Source organism: Leopardus geoffroyi, chromosome E3 (assembly GCF_018350155.1).
Source record: "Leopardus geoffroyi isolate Oge1 chromosome E3, O.geoffroyi_Oge1_pat1.0, whole genome shotgun sequence".
Classification (NCBI taxonomy): domain Eukaryota; kingdom Metazoa; phylum Chordata; class Mammalia; order Carnivora; family Felidae; genus Leopardus; species Leopardus geoffroyi.
Window position 1 is genome coordinate 25,108,074 of NC_059340.1, and position 18,128 is coordinate 25,126,201.

Genomic DNA, 18,128 nt, shown 5'->3' on the forward strand with positions numbered 1-18,128 from the left:
AAATGGGTTTTTATTTAGAACTTCTGAGCCTTCTCTGTCATCCATTTACCTAAGCTGCCCTATCTTTATATTTACAGATCAATGAAGTCTTGTATGCCTTTGTTCTAGTTCTTTCTGAGCCCATGACTATCAAGAGGCTTATTCAACTTGGATCTGTCTAAAGATCCCAAGGGGAAAATGATATTAATATTGTATAGTTACACTGTTAAAGGAATTACCATATGATGTTAAAGAACATTCTCATTGACATAATCTATCTTGTTTTCCTAAGTTAAGTTCATATTTGACATTTGAAAGCTATTTTCAGCTATATTAGCATAGCTGGTAGAAGTTTCTAGATTTCTTATTTATCTTATACTGCTAAATTCTAATTAATGCCATCTTGTACTTCTAAAGCTAACTGATCTGCAAGAGAAGCAGAGTTTTAAAACACCTCCTCATGCACACACACACACACACACACACACACACACAGGGGGAGAGAGAGAGAAAGGGAAAATCATAATGAATTAGAAAGAGCTTGGGAATGGACATCAGGACCTGATTCCTTACTGGATCTCTGCTGCTAACTTTCTGTAAGATCTTGAGCAAGTTACTAAACCTCTTAGGTGTAATTTCTTCATTTTACATTAGGGAGATGGACTTTGGAAGCCTCACGTGCCAAATCCACTCACTTGGGTGCTATACCTTTATATCATGAAGTTTGAACCCATGGGCCTTTGATTATATACCTTCTATTGATCACTTAAATACCACTCAGATTTACTGTTACTTCTGTTTGCACTTTAAAATTATTTTAATTGGTTATTTTGTCACCAAGACAACTCAATCAATACAGAAAAAAAATAGAGTCAGTAAAACAGGAGTTCCCCACCTCCGTATTCCTATGGATGATATTGTGCATATATTTATAACCAGTAGTAGAAGAAGAGCACAGACAAACCAGAACCCACAATTGTTGTAAATGGCCAGCATAGCTGGACTGGGCTTGACTGCCTGTATATCTGCACGGTCTCTTCCCTGGGTAACACAATTAGCTCTCTGGAAATACTTTCCTGGACTTTTTTTCCATAAGAGAGAGAGCACGCACATGGAAGCAGGGGAGAAGGGCAGAGGGAGAAAGAGAGAGAGAGAGAGAGAGAGAGAGAGAGAGAGAGAATCTTAAGCAGATTCCATGATCAGTGAGGAGCCTGATGCAGGGCTCAAACCCATGGTCCTGGGATCATGACCTGAGCTGAAATCAAGAGTCAGATACTCAACCAACTGAGCCATCCAGGCACCCCATCCTTCCTGTACTTTCAATTCAAATATACATTTATATACACAGACACAAAAATGTATAGGCATACACAGGTTTTTTTTTTCTTTTTTTAAGTACAATATAAAAACATTAATTATACAACTCCAAAACTCCAATTTTATATTTGTATTGTATATATATGTATATATATATATACATTGTATATATATGTATATATATATATACATTGTATATATATGTGTATATATATATTGTATTGTATATATATGTATATATATACATTGTATATATATGTATATATATATTGTATTGTATATATATGTATATATATACATTGTATTGTATTGTATATATATGTATATATATATATACACATTGTATATATATGTATATATATATATTGTATTGTATATATATGTATATATATATATATACATTGTATATATATGTATATATATATTGTATTGTATATATATGTATATATATATATACATTGTATATATATGTATATATATATATACAACTCCAATATAAATTCCAATTTATCTTTAATATTACCATCCATAGATCCACATGAATCCAGATGCATTTTAGAATTTGAAGATATTCATACTTACCTAACAATCTGATGATGACATTTAGGTTGTCTTTTAATATGTTTATATTGTAGAAAATAAGACAGCAAGCAAGCTTGGAATTTAAGAATTGTAAATTGTTGGGATGCCTGGGTGGCTCAGTTGGTTAAGCGTCCAACTCTTGATGTTGGCTCTGGTCATGGTCTCACATGCTTCTTGGTATCAAGCTCCACGTCAGGGTCCAGGCAGTGTGGAACCTGCTTGGGATTCTCTCTCTGCCCCTCCTCCACCCTCCTCTCAAAATAAATATGTAAACACAAAAGAAAAAGAACTGTAAACTGTTATTTATAAGAACTGTATTTCAGAAGGAGGGCACATGCTCAAATGAGGCAACAATACTGCCTTGTTATGCATAACAACTTAAAACTCCCTTCAAGAAATGCCTGGTGATGAGCAAGTAAGAAGTGACCTCAGGACCATCAGGTAGAGACCCACTCAGAGAGTAGAGGGAATACCTTGTAGTCATTAGCACAAAGAGTGCTAATGAAATTAGTCTCGAAGGAAGATGGCAGCGCAGGAGGACTTAAATTCCACCCACACCTGCCTAAATAACCCAGAAAACCGCCATAAGACTAGCAGAACGGATTCTCTGGGGCCAAGTGTAGATGAGAGGCCCACGGAAGAGGGTAGGAAGGGCAGAGAGGCGGTGAGCGCTACACGGAGAGCTGGGGCCGAAGGGCAGCCCGCCGGCAAAGCAGAGCCCCCGAGTCTGGCTTGCAAAAGCAGAGGGGCCGGACAGAGTGTGTTCCGACAGCAAGCGGGACTTAACATCCGGAAGGTTATAAGTTAACAGCTCTGCTCAGAGAGAGGGAGGGCTGAAGGACGACGGGAGGGAGAGTTGTTGAGCCCTGGACGACAGAGCTCAGCTTGGCAGGGAACAAAGGCGCTCGCCAGCGCCATCTCCCTCGCCCATCCCCCAGCCAAAATCCCAAAGGGAACCAGTTCCTGCCAGAGAACTTGCTTGCACCTAGCAAACACCCAACACTGTGCTTCTGTGGATCCATCCCTCCAGCGGCGGGTCTGACTCCCTCCTGCTGCTGCAGGGCCCCTCCCGAAGCGGATCACTAAATCGGATGGAAAGAGCCTAAATGTCCATCAACTGATGAATGGATAAAGAAATTGTGGTTTATATACACAATGGAATACTACTTGGCAATGAGAAAGAATGAAATATGGCCTTTTGTAGCAATGTGAATTAAACTGGAGAGTGGTAGCCTAAGTGAAATAAGTCATACAGAGAAAGACAGATACATATGTTTTCACTCATGTGGATCCTGAGAAACTTAACGGAAGACCATGGGGGAGGAGAAGGGGAGAAAAAAAAGTTAGGGAGGGAGCCAAACCACAACAGACTCTTAAAAACTGAGAATAAACTGAGGGTTGATGGGGGGGTGGGAGGGAAGGGAAAGTGGATGATGGGCATTGAGGAGGGCACCTGTTGTTGTATGGAACACTGGGTGTTGTATGGAAACCAATTTGACAATAAATTTCATACATTAAAAAAATAAATAAGGGGCGCCTGGGTGGCTCAGTCTGTTAAGCGGCCAACTTTGGCTCAGGTCATGATCTCGCGGTCCGTGAGTTCGAGCCCCGCGCCGGGCTCTGTGCTGACAGCTCAGAGCCTGGAGCCGGTTTCAGATTCTGTGTCTCCCTCTCTCTGACCCTCTCCCGTTCATGCTCTGTCTCTCTCTGTCTCAAAAATAAATAAACGTTAAAAAAAAAAAATTAAAAATAAATAAATAAATAAATAACATTGAAAAGAAAAAAAGTATACCCTAAAAATAAATAAAGAAATAATAAAGAAATAAAATAAATTAGTCTTTGGTGTACTCACCACCTTTACCAGTTCCCACAGTGGTCCTCCTTCTCTCCATGCCTCCTGCTCACGGCTTTTGTGCTGCCCCTTAGTCTCCCAGAACCCCGAATTGGGGGCTGGGATCAAATCTGTCCTTTCCAAGGCAAGACCTCCTACTTTGGAGAAAAGGCACAATACTGGTAGAGAAGCGAACCTGGGGGTGGGGCCTGGGAAAGTGGAGTGACACATCAGTCTCTGAACCTTGCTTCCACACTGCATCTTCTACGGCCTTCCCAACACAGTCTTAACAATTATGGTAGGAAATTACCTTCACATTTGCAGAAAAGTTGTCATTTTTTGGAAAATATGCTTCAGAGAAAAGGAGTAACTATTGCTACCATGCCTCTGCTTGGAATCTAAATCTTCTCACTGTCTCTAATCCCAGAAACCTGCTTATCCTGGCTTTTGTTCCCTCTCCCCAATTCCATATAACATAATGGGTTAATTCCCATTGAAGAAGTTGACCACTAACAATCACTCATTTTCGTGCCTTCCCTCCAAGCATGTGCCAAATTTTCCCCATCATAAGATTCACCTGTGGTGCTTGTTAAATAGTACATTAACTCAGGACCCTCCCCTGGAGAGCCCAATTCAGCAGCTTTTGGGTGAGAGCCTGGAATGTGTGCTATTAATGAGAGCCCCATGTAATCCTTTGATGAAGAAAGTTGGGCAAACACTGCTCTAACCTACAATGGTATTTCAGACACCTGTAACAGGGAGTGGAGATTACCCCTCAAGTTACACTACAAAGACAACACCATAAATCAATAATTACAAGTGCCACCCCGCCACCTGCACAGAATTTGAACATGGCTGCAGAAATCTAGGTATCTCAAATTGCAGTAAGAGATGCTGAAAATATCTTGATTGGGCCTTACAAAATCTGAGTCCTCAACCTGGCTCTGACACTCAGTTGTTAATAGGTTGGGCAAAGTTGCTTTGCCTCAATTTTCCCATGTGTAAACTCCCAATTGGTATGCACTATGACATTATTATTTAGAACGTTACTCTCTTTGACCCAGAATTTCTACTTACCAAGGGTTAGCCAGGGGAATATACAAGAATGTCCATCGTATTATGGTTTATGATGATGAAAAATTAGAAGTCTTTGTAATGTCCATCATTAGGAATAAACGCTGATTTATCTAGACATTGAATACTATGCAATCTTAAAAATGGTAATGGAGGTCTTTATGTTTGATATATAAAATGCCCATGTCATGTAAAGTGGTAAAATCAGGTTACAAAACATTACCTAAACTTTGATCCCAGGTTATTGGTTTTTGTGTGTGGTGTTTGTACAAAAAGCCCATAAAGCTATATATCTAAATATTAGCAGTGGCAAGATTACAGGTGACTTTTTCCTTTTCTCTATATCCTTCTGTAATTGTCTGAATTTTTGCAGTTAATTTAAATTTTTATACTTGGGGGAAATAATATATCATCATTTTTTGTAAAGGTACTTCATGCACATTGCCAGGGTAGTGATAACAGCCAGGAAACTAGGGGTTACTTAAAGGAAAGGTTTGTTACTTGAAGACGGTATGAACAAGAGATGTTCTTTCTTCAATAAAATCCACCACCCTCTTTCACTCTACACTGGAGTTGTATTTTTCCCAAAAGATACTAATTTTGCCCAGTGTTATGGAGAAAAACACCAATTCATTTACCTGGAGCCAATTTTAGTGACCTCTGGTTTCATGGCTGGCCCACAGAGAAGCTGGTAGAATAACCCAAAGGCAAATGTCAGGAAGGGCAGAATTATGCTTCCTTCAGGCCTTCCAGAAAGTCCTTCCTGTCCCAAATCCCTCCTCTCAGGTGAGAAAGCTGGAGAAAACTCAGGTGTCTCCAATGGGGAGAGGGCGGGGTCATGTTTTATGTTCTGCTATAAAAAAAGCACAGAGCAACCCATCCCTCTATCTGGTTGATTTGGTGATACATTTAGCCATGGCCTCCAGACAGAAAGGAGATAGTGGGAGTCCTTCAAGCTGGTTTAATGCAGATTGGAGGTGAGTAATTCTGGCAGCAGAGTAGGGACAGACACAATGGCCTTGTTTGCTGAAGCTCATTCCTCCTTAACTCTCTCCCCAATCTCCTTCTAGCATCTACAGGTCACTTTTTCTACTCTTCATCCTCATGACTTCAGTGAATTCCATAGGTGTTTTGCAGTTGGTGAATCCTGTCTTCCCAGGTATGTCTGTTGGGTGAGGGGAAATGCCCTTAGCATCTTTCAAACAGGTTGCAGCTAGATGGCCAGGGAACATTAACATGGGCCATAATCTCCACTCACCCCGTTTCTTAGTTTGATCAAGTCAGTAGATTTTGCTATTATTTACCCATGACTTGGTATACTAGCTAAAGAAAAGATCTTGCAAAACACCTACACTAGTTTTTATTCCCTTACTGCCTCAAGCTTTACGGTACCCCCCAAACAGCAGAACACAACACTAAATCCCCATCTTTAAGGCTAGTCCTTTTCAAACACAAGCTTATGCTTAAGGAAAGCATCAACATGACAGACAAAATTGGAGCTTCTCTGCTTATGAGTTTTTTAAACTTTCACGTGGGCAAGAGGATGTAAAATAGCATATTATAGGTAGAATTTGGCCTTTAAAAAGTGTTCTTGGGCTTATGTAGGGTGAAGTTTTTAAGTTTAAGTAATCTCTACGCTTAACACGGGATTCAAACTGAGGACCCTAAGATCAAGAGTCTTGCATGCTCTTCTGACTGAGCCAGCCAGGCACCCCCTGTTGGGCATTTTTTAAACTTCAAGTTGAAAAGTCTTTAGATAGAACATTTGTTCTCCAGCTTTTCACAGACCTACCATCCCCACCTCTGTCAGCATCATTGTCAAGATTCTAGCCTGGTCCCTGTTCTGGGGCTTATTCTGGGCTTAACTTTGGAGAGTGCCAGAAAGCCCCAGGCATTTAATTGACAACTTCCCTACAGTTGGTAACTTGCATTTTAGTTATGTCTTTGCCACCAATCTGTGAGCTCCCTGAAGGTAGGGATCAAAGTTTGCCTCTTGCAAGTGGTATTCTTCCCTGATGCCTGTTGGAGAGGTGACTCCATAAGTTTAGGAATCCTGCCTCCTGCAGCTCAAGGAGGCCCCAAACTTTTCCTTTCCTCTTCAGGTACTGTCACTTGCTATGAAACTAGAATGGCAGTGGAATTTCCAAGTGATTTTGGCACCAAAAAATGGCATACATCTGTGGTGGGTAGGTAATGTGTATATTCTTATCTTAGTCTTAGTAGAAAACTCTTAGTTCAAGGTTAGCCCTATTTTTCAGGTGAGCAGAGTACGCAAACTTTAGAGTAACTGACACCCAATTCCCATGATGCCACAGGGGTCCCTGATTTGCATGATGCCAGTAAGAGTCAAAGACCTCATCTTGCCTTAGAAACCTGTCTTATCTCAGAATTTCCTGAGAAATCTTTAGTAGCAAACCACAGCATCTTTTAAAGCTTGGGTCCTATCACCCATCTGGGACAATAAAAAGTAAAATGATGGAGCTTAGAAATTGATTGATACTGTTGCCTATGTAGCTTTGGTTTACCTTGTTACTGTAATGTACTTCTTGGCCATTTGCTCTGGCTTCTATAGATCCCTTCAGTTTTGAATTGTTGAACTGCACTTACATCTTGGATCCAGAAAAGCTCACCTTAAAGGCCCCATATGAGACCTGTACCAGAAGAACGGTAAGTAATAGTTTTGAGGAGTGGTGGTGGGAAATAGTAACCTAGTAGTTACTAATAGTAACCCTACTAGTTAAGGATTTGGCTTTAGAGTAGAGCAGTTACTCTCAATCAAGGGTGGGTGGGTGGGTGGTGGTGGTGGTGGTGTTTGGTTGGTTTTTGTTACTGTTTTGGGGGGTTGGGGGGAGTTGTTTAGTTTTGTCTTCCAAGAGGACATTGTGCAATGTTTGGAGACCTTTTGAAGACCTTACTGGCTGTCACAACTGGTGTAGAGGGCTGTCTGCCACTGGCATCTAGCAGGTACAAGCCACAGTTGCTGCTAAAAAGCCTACATTGCACAGGGTGGCTCCCTTTAACATGGAATTACCAGTCCTGAAATGTCAATAATGCTGAAAATGAAAAACCCTGAAGTTAGGGCCTTGGTATGAGTTCTGGCTTTGCCACTCTCGAGTTGTGATCTTGAACAAGTAAGCTAACCTTTCTAAGCCTTGGCTTGCTCATTGCAAAAGGGGGATTATGGTACCTTTTCTACAGGGCACCTAAAAATTAATAAGATACAGATGAAGAACTTGGCACAGCAGTAAGATACAACAAATGTTTAAAATGAGATATTCTGATCAGTAACCTCCATGGGCAACTGAAGGCTATTTTGGTGCTGGCAAAGAGAACTGCTATGCTATAAAAACAGGTGTTGGAAGGCAAGCAGCAGCTGAGCAATAGGGTTTTCTCTATTGCCAAGCAACAGTACTGCCCAATCAAGGTTATTGGGAGCAGTAAAGGAAACCTGTCAAGTAGCTAAGAATCACTTGGGGAACTTTGTATACACTTAGTTCATTGATCTAAGTTGATGACTTAGGTCTAAGGTACATTTTAGAAATCTGCATATTTAACTGGCTACATGATCTAACTCTGCAGTGAAAATCTCCAGTAATTAATTTTTCCTTTCGGAGATGACCTTTGCCAACTTTCAGAGAGGCTAGAGTTTGCTTTAGACCAAGGGTCTGCCAACTGCAAACTGTGGATGGCCACATTGAGCCCATGATGTGCATGTGTGTGTGGCCTTAAAATCCTAAAATACTTATTAATAGTTAATAGAAAAAAGGTGGCTGTCCTTTGCTTGAGACTGAGTTCCCTGAACAAGGGGAAAATACCAAAGATGGCCCTGTTGGGCACCCAAACAATGGCTGATAAATACGTGCTCAATATTTGTTTGACTTGGGCAGAGGTGCCAAATTAGCTGGAACCACGATATTCAAAGGTAAATGTCAAATCAAAACCTGAACTCCAATCCCTGAAGCTCAATAAACTATTTTCTGCCAAGACAGGAGTCTTACCTAGGCTATAGCTAGTGCTTCTAAATATCCTATCTTTGTATAGGAATGGTTACTTTCCAGAACCTGTGATACTAGTAACCTCAAGAGTCTGGCCATTCAACTGGATCCAATGGTCTTCTGGAATCACCTTTCCCACCAAGGTACCAGCACTTACTGTTGTTACTATGCCTTTGCACACAGCTTGGCCAGCACCGGATGATCATCAGACTCAAGGACCACAATGCTGCTTCAAGACATAACAGTTTGATGTATCAGATCAACTGTCCAGTTATGCAAGCAGAAGAAACCCATGAGCATGCAGGATCCACTATCTGCACAAAGGATTCCATGTCTGTGAGTGAAGCAGACTGATGGCTTTTCATGGTTACTGCAGGGGAAATATGGTGGTCTACACAGAGCTGGTGTTAGGAACAGGATCAGGATTACAATCTGGTATTCACCACTAATTGATGATATGGCTTTGGATTCATTTCTTGACCATATTGAGTCTTAGTTTCCAAGTCTTAAGCAGGGGAGAATAGTACTTAACTCAAAGGATGGCCCTGAGAATTAAATGAGAGGGTATATACAGTGCTCAGCACATCATACCTGGCAGTAGAAAGGATTACATTGGTCGCTGCAATCACATTAAAAAACATGTGACAAACTGAATGCCCATGATGTGCCAGGTTCTGTGCCAGATGCTAAGATACAGTAAAAAAGCAAAATAGCCCAATCTCCTACTCTGGGATTTTATAGTCTGACATAACTAATAGCAACAATGGGAAAATAAATTCATCCTTGATTATAACAATGATAAAAAGGCATGACTTGACTGAATGCTTGATTTCTGTGGACAAAGGGAAAAAATGAGCATCTAAGAACTTAGTGTCCCAATTTAAAACTGGAAGAGAGTTGTGATCTTGTAATTGCTTTTTGTCATCGGAAGCCTGGAGATGAAATGATGTGTAAGGGCACAGCTAGTTTTCATGACTGGACTTGTGCCTCTTCTTACCCCACAACCAGACCTCTTGGTACAAGTACACAGCAGTTGCTCTGGGTATTCTACACATATTGACAGGTGGCATGATTTCAGAAACCTTCTCTGCCAAATCAAAGCCTCACATCATGGTTTCTTTACTTTTTCTTTCCAGTTTACCTTTAATGTCATTCCTGGCCTGGCTGATGAAAATACGGTATGAAAGTCACCTGTTAAATTACAGACCTAAGTAACCTTTAGTTCTATAGTAGAAGTGACCTAACTTCAATCTCGATTAAAATATTAAGTAGACAAATAGTCTTGGAGTTAAGGTGAGCACCAGCCCTCTAAATCAAACTTGTATCTTTAGGATACCAAGAATCCGATGGGATGGAGCATTGAGGTTGGTGATGGTACAAAAGCCAAAACTCTGACTCTTCAGGATGTCTTGAGACAAGGATACAATATCCTGTTTGATAACCACAAGATCACCTTCCAGGTGTCATTCAATGCCACTGGAGTGACTCACTACATGGTAGGTATGAATCTTCTTGTACCACCACCAAAGGACAGACCAATATTCTAAGCGTGGTCTCAACCATGTCTTCAAAATAACTGAGAATACAATTGATTGAACAGGTATCTTAATGCCTCCCATGTGCTAGGCGCTGCACTGAGTATGAAAGATAAAAGGGTGAACAAAACAGATGTGTTCTTCCCATAGATCTATCTAGATCTACTCTATGTGATCTAAGGTACCATGAAGGTCTTTGGGCAATTAAGATGTTGTTGTTATACATCATAGGACAATGATTGATTGTAGAAATTGGTGCTTTGAGGGCCAACAATGAAGACATGAAGTTAAATGAGTTAATGTGTGAAAGTAATTTAAACAGGTCCTAGCAGGTAAGCGCTTAAATGTCAGCCATTTTAACAAGAACAGTCCTGTTACACATAGAATATAAACAGATTGCTGAGTTTTACAAACATTTCCTCTGAATGCTGTTAAGATAAAACCAGCTTTTGTTAACATCTGCCTAGGAGTGACTATAGGTCCTACCAGTAGACAATACTGACTGGCCAGAGGTTAGGAGACATAAGATTTAAAAACTAGAACATCTGATAAACAGTCATTGGACAAAATGCTTAAATTCTAGTTGGGCCAAAATAGTGCCCAATACTTGAGTATATGTTTGCCCTGATGACTCCTAGAGCATTTGTTACAAATTCAAGTAAACCAATATTGGAAAAATGTTCTCTCCCCACCCCACCCTCAGCAAGGTAACAGTCACCTCTACATGGTGCCTCTGAAGTTGATACATGAATCTTTTGGGCAGAAGATCATCTTAACAACACGAGTGCTTTGTATGTCAGGTAAGGCCCTGACATACAGTAAGGGGCAACTCCAGTTGTGGGAGACACTGTTCTAGGGGCTTAAAGCTGATCATGGGCATTGTGTTGGCCATTCCTTCTAGATGCTGTGACCTGTAACGCCACACATGTGACTCTGACCATACCAGAGTTTCCTGGGAAGTTAAAATCTGTGAGCTTTGAAAATAGGAACTTTGCTGTAAGCCAGCTGCACAACAATGGGATTGATAAAGAAGAATCAGGTGGCTTGACATTGCACTTCAGCAAAACTCTTCTCAAAATGGAAGTATGTTCCTATCATGAACAGCTAGGCTTAAAGGAAGCCAGACTTGAAGCACAGTTGTTAAATAACCCTGATATAGCTCATGACTTGTCCATAAACTGTCAGTAGAATGGATGCAAAATCGAAGGCCTCATTTGATCACTTGGCCTAAGCGAATTCTCCAGTAACTGAAATTTACTCTGAAACATACAGCCTCCTAAACCGCTGCAATGGAAGTATTCCTGGGTGGGGTTTTTTGTTTGTTTCATTGTGTGTGTGTGTGTGTGTGTGTGTGTGTGTGTGTGTGTGTGTGTAACTCAGCTCATCGAACTGATTATAACTTGTTAATGATGACCCACCTATGCCCTACTAAAAGCGGGACAGTTTGATCCAAACAAAAGTGTCCTGAACTGTTAACTTGGAGGCCAGTCTTGACTGATGGAATTGCCAGGGACACCAGAGAGTAATCTTAGGTTGGGGTAGTGTGTTTCACAGTAACATCTGACAACATTTGTAGAATGCTTGATTAATCAGACCTAGCTTGGCAGAGCACTCCACTCTTTGGAATTTGATCTGTAAATTCAGGCTTCAGTGAAAAGTACAAAGAGCATGCGGAGCTGGGTATTTCAGGGCATGAGTTTAAAGCAATAAATTTCCTGCCTAGGAAAGCATCCTGATCTGGAGAAGTGATAGGATCTTGCTTGTTGTGGTTTGAAGGGAATCCAGATTAATTCTAGAGTGTGCCCTACAGGTATTCAGTGTACTTCCTTCCTGCTTCACTGGGACTGTTCTGGGCCCCCAAGGCTGTGGCTGCTAATTGATATTCCTCTCTCCTTGCAGTTCTCTGAAAAATGCCTACCCTATCAGTTCTACTTAGCTTCACTCAAGCTGACCTTTGCCTTTAAACAAGAGACTATATCCACGGTGCTTTATCCTGAGTGTGTCTGTGAGTCACCAGTTTCTATAGGTAAAAACATTTCCAAGAAAAATGGTTTTCTACAGTATTTCTCCCTTAGCCTTTCTGTAGGTCAGAATGGGTATAGAAGTTCGGACTCTGTATTGCTTCTACTGAGGAAACTGATCAGATCAGAAATCTCAGTATAGCTACTAAAACAGCATCCTAAGTAGATAAGCTCTCCAAAAGACAGTGATAGGTACCTGTATGTATAAGGGATCCATGTTTAAGTAGCCTGGATATATTGTGGTTTAGGAGCCTGAGCCCACCATCTAAGTAAGATGGACTCAAACCTGTAACTATAAGGGCTACAAAAGTTGAAAAGACTTCCCCCAAATGCTGATAAGTGGCTCAAAAACAGGGAGTAGGTATTTCTTCACTATTGCCTCTGCCCCTGTGCTTCTCTTATTTACTAACCTGTATCCAGTCCAGCCAATAAGAAAACTAGCTCCTGCATCTACTACCCTCCATCCTTGCCCTACCCAAACCACTCAGGATTTGTGAGTCTTGAAATAAGGGACATGATGATACAAGGCATTACATGTTAAGCCATAATCTGATCCATGAATAACTTCAGCCCCTCAAGGGTTTCTCCTAGATCTCCTCATCCACACTTCAATGTTGGTAAATACCATTCACCTGGCAGACAAACTACTTTAAACTCTCACCACCATCTAGTTACAGGTGACCTGTGTACTCAGGATGGGTTTATGGACATAAAGGTCTACAGTCACCAGACAAAACCAGCTCTCAACTTAGAAACCCTAAGGGTGGGAGACTCATCCTGCCAACCTACCTTCCAGGCTGCATCTCAAGGGCTGATACTGTTTCACATACCCCTGAATGGATGCGGGACAAGACATAAGGTTAGTGCTGGCAGACTATGGAATGCTAGGGCTTGACTTCGAGGTCACTTGTTACTAGCTTCTAACCTTTATCCAACTTTAAGTTCAAGGAAGGCAAAGTCATCTATGAAAATGAAATACATGCTGTCTGGGCGGATCTTCCTCCAAGCACAATTTCTAGAGATAGTGAATTCAGGTATGATTAAATTGCTACTTGTTAAGCTCCAGATGAAATTCAAGCAGGATCCTAACCTAAAATTCTTCTGTACCACCTTGCCCCTCCCCTAATGTCTTACAGAATGACAGTGCAGTGCCATTACAGCAAAGGTAACCTGCTAATAAATACCAGAGTCCAAAGTCTTCCTCCTCCAGAGGCCTCAGTGAGGCCAGGTCCACTTGCCTTAATCCTGCAAACCTACCCAGGTGAGATGTTACAACCTAAAAAATCTGCTTGGGGCACTGATGTGGCTCAGTTGGTTAAGTGTTCAACTTTGGCTCAGGTCATGATCTCCCAGTTACTGAGTTCCAGCCCTGCTCTGCTTATAGTGCAGAACCTGCTTTGGATCCTGTCTCCCTCTATCTACTCCTCCGTTGCTCACCTCCTCTCTTTCTCAACAAAAAACAAAAAACACTGGAAAAAAAAAATTTAAAAAAACCTGCTGAAATCCTTTGAGGTAAATCTTCCCTAACCTGAACTTTGTGATGATGCCAGACTAATGGAACATTAGTGATGCTTTAGCTCCTATTGCAACCATCAACCACTTGAATACTGAAGAGGTCTCAATTCCATTTCAGATAAATCCTACCTCCAACCTTACGGGGAGAAGGAGTACCCTGTGGTGAGATACCTCCGCCAACCAATTTATCTGGAAGTGAGAGTCCTAAATAGGTCTGACCCCAACATCAAGCTGGTCTTAGATGACTGCTGGGCAACACCCACGGTGGACCCAGCCTCCGTCCCCCAGTGGAATATTATCATGGATGGGTAGGTATTCTCTATAGATGAGGTAGCTCAGCTAATCAAAATACCAGTGAAGAGACTCCTGGCTGGCTCAGTACAGCATGTGACTTTTGATCTCAGGATTGTGTGTGAGCCCCGTGTTGGGTGTAGAGATTACTTTAAAAAAGTTTAGGAAAAAAAGGCCAGTGAGAGGATAAAACCCTCTAGGGTTTCAGAAGAGCACTAGGTCACAAAAGTGCTGATTTTGGTACTCATTAGTAACCAGTCATTGGTCCAATAGGATGATATACTTTGCTCTTAACCTTGAATCTAAAAGAATGGGTTCCTCTCCAAGGATGCCAGGCTCTAATACTCTTGATCTAGAGAGAAGAGATTGCCAGTTCCTATTCACCCATGTTCCAAGCAAGGTGCTATGTACTCAACATGCATTAGTTGAACCTCCTCACGCTATGAAAAGACACTAGCCACCCCACTTCATGATAAAACCCAAGCTGGCTGCTTAAATGACTAGCCAAAATAAGATGTAGTAAATAGTGGGATTTAAATGCCTATCAGACTCGATCCATAATGCTCTGAAGCTGTGACTAGACACATGTGAATTGGTGGCTGTCCTCCCAGCTCTGCCCTCAAGGGTCTTCATCTGTATAGAAACCATAGATTATCTTCCTTGAAGCCCTTATAATCTGTTCCTAAGCTCTTAAACTCCAGGTACACTCTTGGTCCAGGACTACATGTAGCCCACCTAACATAAGCTTTTCTCTACAGCTACCAACCTCTTGTATCATCAGAGGTAAAATAGCAGTAGTTCTCTACTATTTTTTTACTGTTTTATTTTTGAGAGAGGAGAGAGAGAGGTGAGGGGGGATGGGCAGAGAGAGACACAGAATCCAAAGCAGGCCCCAGGCTCTGAGCTGCCAGCACAGAGCCTGATGTGGGGCTCAAACTCCTGGACTATGAGATCATGACCTGAGCTAAAGTTGGTTGCTCAACCAAGTGAGCCACTCCGGCACCCCAATTCTCTACTTTACTTGTCCCTGATCTATACAAACTGCCTGGGATAAAATAGGTACTCAGATGAGTATGGAAGGATTAAGCCAATGTCCGATGAAAACACACATATAAAACGTGAGGTTCTTGATAAGTTTAGCTGGCAAACAAATAGGTACTTAAATTTTATTAATGCATGTTCGAAAAACAGAACTAGCATATACAACTCAGACTTAATATTTGTGGAGACGCCATGTCAGAAGTATAGTAAATAAAATGTACAGGTAGAAGGTAGAACAATTCTGAAGGTGTTTGAATACACATAGCTGAATATGGGCAGATGTTGAGTTAAACTTCAGGGAAAATGAAGCTGATAATCTTTGCTGATGTGTGCCTCCTAGCTGTGAATACAACCTGGACAACCACAGAACCACCTTCCATCCAGTTGGCTCCTCTGTGACCTATCCTTCTCACTATCGGAGGTTTGATGTGAAGACCTTTGCCTTTGTATCAGAGACCCAAGTGCTTTCTAGTCTGGTAAGTGATTAAGTCACCTGGGACAGGTCAAAAGTGAGTGCATCAGTTCCACTTAACTCTTCCTTTATCCCCAGGTCTACTTCCACTGCAGTGTCTTAATCTGCAGTCGACTGTCTGCTGACTCCCCTCTGTGTTCCGTGACTTGCCCTGTGTCATTCAGACACAGGAGAGGTAATAACTTGAAGTCCTTGTTGCTATGAGTTGTCAAAGCAAGACTGGTCTTTATAGAACTAGAAACTAAGAATAAAGGCTTTGGGGTGCTCGGATGGCTCAGTAGCTAGAGTATGGAATTCTTGATCTCAGGAATGTGAGTTTGAGCCCCAAATGTGGTGAAGAGTTGGCATGAAAAAAAAAAGTTAAAAGAAAAAAAGGAGGGGGGTTGATTGAGACTCTTGATTCAGTTCCAAGAAACCTTCTTAGCCCAGTCTGCCCTGCCAATAGAGTAAGACTGAGATGACCAGTTCTTGATAAGACTATGGGCAAATTTGGTTTTATACATGGAACTGGAGCCTGATGTTTTGCAAACATGACTCCCAAAAGTTACTATGCTGGAGTCTAGGTTGACTCGGAACTTAATCTTTGAATATTCTTAGAGATTTTATCCTATTCTTACCCTAAGGTGTATGTCCTCTCCTGCAAAGGTGGGGAAAACCCACATAGAGCAGGGGACTCGATGGAGATGTGCTCAAAAAAGTCCATCAACACCCCTCTCAACTCCTCACTATTCCAGAGGTCAGACACAAATTCCAATTTCTTCCTCCAGCCACAGGCACCACTGAAGAAGAGAAAATGATAGTGAGTCTTCCAGGACCCATCCTCCTGCTGTCAGATAGCTCTTCACTCAGAGGTATGGAGCTAAAGCTTAGGGCACTTCCTGAACTCAAGTTCATACCTTTTATGTTGAATTTAACCATACATGAGGAATACATGATTATAAATATTCTAAGCAGTGAAAGAATCTCTAAGGAAGAGAAAGGAGTATCTCTTCCTAGCTATACTTCATTAAGTCTCTTGTGTACTCTTCCAAAAATCCCCCTTAACAAAAAATCTCCCTTTAACACAAGTGGAATCATATTTTCTACCTGCTTTCTATGATTTTACACTTAAACACTTAAATCTGTACAGAGAGCACCTCACAGCTAACAGCTACATAGTACTGCATGCATACAGCTGTAGTTTAGCCACAGTCCTCAATCAAGGACCTGTAGGTTACTTCGAGCTCTGTCAATAATGTCAGTAGAATACTCTTAAATCTTTGCCAATTAAACAAATTCAGGATATCTTTATAGAAGTGAAACTATGAGATCAGAATGAATGTGCCTTACCACTGCCAAGTTTGAGTCTGTACTAGATGGTGTTCCTGGTCATATCCCATATCCTCATCACAAGTGGTCTTAATTTTAGGCTTACAATTGGAAATTGCAAGTTTTGTTAGGGACTTAAGACAGTGTAAGAAATTGTGCATTTGAGGTCATCTCTATGAATGCCAGAATGTTGGTTAGACTGGAACAGTAAGATTGTTTCCAGGTGTCAGCCCATCAGATTTTAGGTTAATTAAAGTTAGTAGGAAGTAGGAGCAGCAGTGGGACCACAGAGAGGAGGAGGTTGGCTCAAAGAGTAAGACTAAATACTCTATTGCAAGCTTAACAAAGGAGACATTAGAGGCATAATTTAACTTCTCTGGGGAGCCTAAGGCTTGAACTTAAGCCTTTAGATTTGAAATGATCTTAAGACCTGAATGTCTGCTTTCTTTCCAGATGTGATGGACTCAAAAGGGTATGGGGCTGCCGGATATGTTGCTTTTAAGACTGGGGTAGCTGTGGCTGCCCTGGCAGGCCTTGTGGCAACGCTAGGCTTCATCACCTACCTGCGCAAGAACAGAACCATGATGTTAAATCACTAAGGATTTTCAAATAAAATGGTTGAAGTAAGCTACTTGCTTTTTACCTCATTAACCTTACATGGAGTGTTCTCTTAGAGTCATGCTTTGATGGTAACTGTAGGACCTTTCCACAACCCCAATGGGCTTTAGTCTGTGTGGATGTGAATAAGGAAATGTGCGACTTCAGTGCTTACTGTCAACGCAGCTTTGACGTCCTTAACCAAAACTGGTAGAGCCAGAGAATTAAACAGTGGCTCTTGACTACAGAGACAAGTCTTAAACTCCTCCATTCATCTACTCAAGACTAAAAGAAAAGAAATCACCCCTAGTCACTGGCATGATTTTCTTTGTCTAGACGGGCAGGGAAACCATGTGTTCCCAAGGAATTAATTGGATTTATCTAGTGTTCTGCTCCAACATTGCCTAATGGAAATTACTCCTTGAAAATTTACCTGAGAACTTGAGGTATTCAGTCACATTCTTCCCTGTATTCCTCATGCAATTCAAGACCAGCAATCTCCCTTGGAGGGATAAAATTAGAAGGTTCTGGTTTACTTAAGTGCAATTACAACATTTCTAGTCTCATTAA

At 41.3% G+C, this 18,128-nt stretch overlaps 1 protein-coding gene across 1 annotated transcript; it reads left to right on the forward strand.

The window, feature by feature from the left end:
• The first annotated feature begins 5,698 nt into the window (after positions 1 to 5,698).
• ZP2 (zona pellucida glycoprotein 2) lies at positions 5,699 to 17,617 on the forward strand. Its single transcript, XM_045462131.1, has 18 exons — positions 5,699 to 5,760; positions 5,854 to 5,942; positions 6,886 to 6,969; positions 7,356 to 7,450; positions 8,962 to 9,114; positions 9,915 to 9,956; positions 10,110 to 10,274; positions 11,017 to 11,113; positions 11,215 to 11,396; positions 12,213 to 12,339; positions 13,006 to 13,193; positions 13,277 to 13,368; positions 13,471 to 13,595; positions 13,968 to 14,157; positions 15,522 to 15,657; positions 15,732 to 15,828; positions 16,421 to 16,746; positions 17,399 to 17,617. Exons 1-18 carry the CDS (start codon positions 5,699 to 5,701, stop codon positions 17,558 to 17,560), a joined length of 2,412 nt encoding a protein of 803 aa, XP_045318087.1. The 3' UTR covers positions 17,561 to 17,617.
• The last annotated feature ends 511 nt before the right edge of the window (positions 17,618 to 18,128 follow it).

What these genes read in the sequence shown, in the direction of transcription:
- ZP2 (XM_045462131.1), top strand. Translation starts at nt 5,699, where the DNA reads ATGGCCTCCAGACAGAAAGGAGATAGTGGGAGTCCTTCAAGCTGGTTT. An exon ending in ACGAGTGCTTTGTATGTCAG is followed by an intron (nt 11,114 to 11,214) that starts GTAAGGCCCTGA and finishes CATTCCTTCTAG; the next exon opens with ATGCTGTGACCTGTAACGCC. An exon ending in TCATATTTTCTACCTGCTTT is followed by an intron (nt 16,747 to 17,398) that starts CTATGATTTTAC and finishes AAGACCTGAATG; the next exon opens with TCTGCTTTCTTTCCAGATGT.